General features: G+C 49.7%; 1 protein-coding gene across 1 annotated transcript; it reads right to left on the bottom strand.

Annotated features, from left to right (window-relative positions):
- Positions 1–379: 379 nt before the first annotated feature.
- LOC123129713 (G-type lectin S-receptor-like serine/threonine-protein kinase At1g34300) lies at positions 380–1597 on the bottom strand. Its single transcript, XM_044549769.1, has one exon. It carries the CDS (start codon positions 1595–1597, stop codon positions 380–382), a length of 1218 nt encoding a protein of 405 aa, XP_044405704.1.
- Between the last annotated feature and the right edge of the window lie 1614 nt (positions 1598–3211).

Below are 3211 nucleotides of genomic sequence, written 5' to 3'. Positions count from 1 at the left end.
TTTGTAAAATATATTGATCATGTGATGAATGAACCTATGTTTTCCAATTTGCCTTTATAGATTGCTTGCCTTATTATAACACCTAAAGTGCACACATATAATTTTTTCTGTCTTAATCGAAATCAGTGAATGCAAATAAAAGAAAATGGCAACCCAGCTTTACTATCACGCAATACATTTCGTCGTGACACATCAACAGGGCGCGGGCATAGCTAGTTTATTTAATGCCATTAGATATATGTTAAGATACAGTGAATGTACATACCATAGCTTAGTAATTAGGCTGAATTATGTAGTGCAGTTTGATGCCTGAATTCTGCAGGGTGATGCATATATAGTGGTGGTGGGTAGGCATGCTTGCATTGCATCTCATCTCATCTCATTTCTTGTGTGAAGATAGACATGATTGTTGGCTGCTAGCTACGTCCGACGATACCACATTGATCCACAGGTTGGCCACGAGATACTGGAATGGGTTGGGCGGCGGAGCGATCTCCATCTCCCCCTCCAGCATCTTCACCACCGCGCTCATCGACGGCCTCGCCGCCGGCCGCTGCTGCACGCACCAGAACGCCACCTTGCACATCCTCTCCACCACCTCTCTGCTACTGCTACGCGTGTCATCCACGTCTGTTGGCAACACGAGCTCCATTAGATCGCTGGCCTCGTACCTGGTCCATGCGACCATGGGAAACCACGGCTGGCTGCTCTCCGAGCCCGACGCGGCATCGTCCTCGCAGTGGAAGCTGCTACCGCGGCCGACGATCTTGAGGAGGAGCATGCCGAAGCTGTATACATCGCACTTCTCCGTGATGCGTAGCTCCGTCCACACCTCCGGTGCGGCGTACCCGGGGGTGCCGCGCCCGCCGGACAGGGAGACGTGCGTGTCGGCGCGGCTGACGAAGCGCGCGAGGCCAAAGTCGGCCACCTTGGGCGTGAGGGTGGCGTCGAGGAGGACGTTGCCGGGCTTGATGTCGTAGTGCACGATCTTGTGCTGACACTCCTCGTGGAGGTACCTGAGGCCTCTGGCGACGCCGGTGGCGATGGCAGCCACCGTGGTCATGCTCACCTCAGCGCCGGCCCTGCGGGCGGAGGACAGGTAGTCGTCGAGCGAGCCGTTCGGCATGAACTCGTAGACGAGCGCACGTGTGGCGTTGGCGTCGAAGCAGAAGCCGTAGAGCCTGACGAGGTTGATGTGGTGCGTCCTGCCGATGGTGCCCATCTCCGCCATGAACTGCTCCTCGGACGTCTTGGTGTCGAGGCCAGGGTGGAGCACCTTGACGGCCACGGCGAGGCCGTTGGGGAGCGCGCCTCGGTAGACGGTGCCGAAGCCGCCGGTCCCAAGGCGCATGGAGTAGTTGCGCGTGATTCCGGTGAGCTGCTCCGCCGTGAACCGGATGGGCTTCTCCTTGGCCATGTCCAGCACGAAGCGCTCGACCGTGGCGTTCCTCATCACGTGTTCCGGCACCACCGCCAAGCTCTTGGCGATACGGTTGAGACACCACCTGGCGCCTCTGTAGGCGCATACGAGCGCCACGCCGCATCCGAAGATCGCCGCGACCAAGATCACGATCATGGCGGCGTCCAACCCGCTCATGTCGGTCGATCAGGGGGCAGATGAGATGCTACTCAACTGAGCAGATCTAGCAAGGGTAAGCTGCTGAACTGCTAACACGGCCGCTCACGCTCAGTCATATATATATGGTGATGATGGGCGGCATGGGAAACGAACCGCATGTGGCGGCTGCACTATTTGTGTTTCTAGAATTTAGACACCACGAAAACCCAACCATTTTGTTGCTAGTATCCATATATGTATAATGCCCGCCGCTTTGGTAGCTTCTCTGTTGACCCAACATGTAAGAGTCTTGGTCAGTTCCAACAAGTCAGAGTAATCCAAACATGTCAGTTTTGAAGTTTGGTAAATGTTAGTGTCCCTACCATGAAAAGATACTACGTAGGAGCTAGTTTCCATGGAGGTCCAGTAGGGGAGACCGGGAGAGTAGCTAGATCAGATCGTAGGATCAACCCAAAACAATCATGCATATTTAGAACAACATACCTATGGTACAAGCAGCGTGTATGCTTGGTAGTTTGAGTAGTACAAGCAATATGGTTCAGAGAGTGGTAACTATTTGGTCAAACAAACATCTTCCTGTCTTGATATGCCTTTTTATTTTTGGTTATTTGTGAGAACTTTTAGTACATGTCTTTGTCATAGCTAGAACTTCTGACAACTTTGAAGCAAGAATGTTCAGAGAAATTGTTCCATGGAATAGCTAAAGGATAATACTATTATTGATTTATGATAGTTTGCACATGCATACAGAAATAGATATATTCAAGCCTGTAATGGCTAACAGCCAAAAGTATGAATCTATTCTTGATACTCTTTTCCCCTTCTCTTAAAATAATCATATACAAATTATAAGCTTTCTAACATCTGCATATTTCAGGTTTCCAAGGAGGTACAGAAAGCGAGGTTCAAACAATTCAGTGCAGCAGCAACAACACCTCCAAGGTGAGAAATAGGTTCCTATTTATCCTTCTTTGCTAGCTGTGTTCCTCTGCTGGGCATCGACCATGATCTCCATGTCGCCACTAAGGCCATGGCTCCTGGGATCGAGGACGCTGGGCTCGCATGGTCTAGGCCACTATTGATTTGTTTCTCTTGGTTTATGGCCTCTTTCGCCTATGGTCGGATCTGCGCGTCCGCGTCCACAGGAGGACTAGGATCTGGTTGTGCTCCACGACTATCACAACCAAGCCGGGGAGCACCAGAGATCACAACTTGAAAATTTTAACTGCAATATTTGTTGGTCAGTGTCCTCATCTGAAATTGTTCGTAAGGTAGTGCTTTATTCTGTATAGCATCCTTGGAAGATTGTGTGGTGTGATGCTTGGGTGTAGAGCCTTTTTTGTTATTCTGTATAGCAAAGGGAAATAGCCTCAGGCCCTCAGTTTGGTATAGCAATGGGGGTGATCCTTCGTTGGAAGAAACATTGGTGTGAAACAGATAGACTTACTGTTTTTTCATACTATACTAGCATAGTGTTGGTTGTTAATTTTAAGTGTATCAGCAGTTTTTTCAGCCAATGAAGTTATGCTCACGACATGGAGAACTTCAAGGACAACCTGCCTGAACAGTTTCTACCTGATTAGTGAACTAGGCCATTTACTATACAAATAGTTATTTTGTTGCAAGTTACGC

Source organism: Triticum aestivum, chromosome 6A (assembly GCF_018294505.1).
Source record: "Triticum aestivum cultivar Chinese Spring chromosome 6A, IWGSC CS RefSeq v2.1, whole genome shotgun sequence".
Classification (NCBI taxonomy): domain Eukaryota; kingdom Viridiplantae; phylum Streptophyta; class Magnoliopsida; order Poales; family Poaceae; genus Triticum; species Triticum aestivum.
This window is presented reverse-complemented; position numbering and strand designations above follow the sequence as displayed.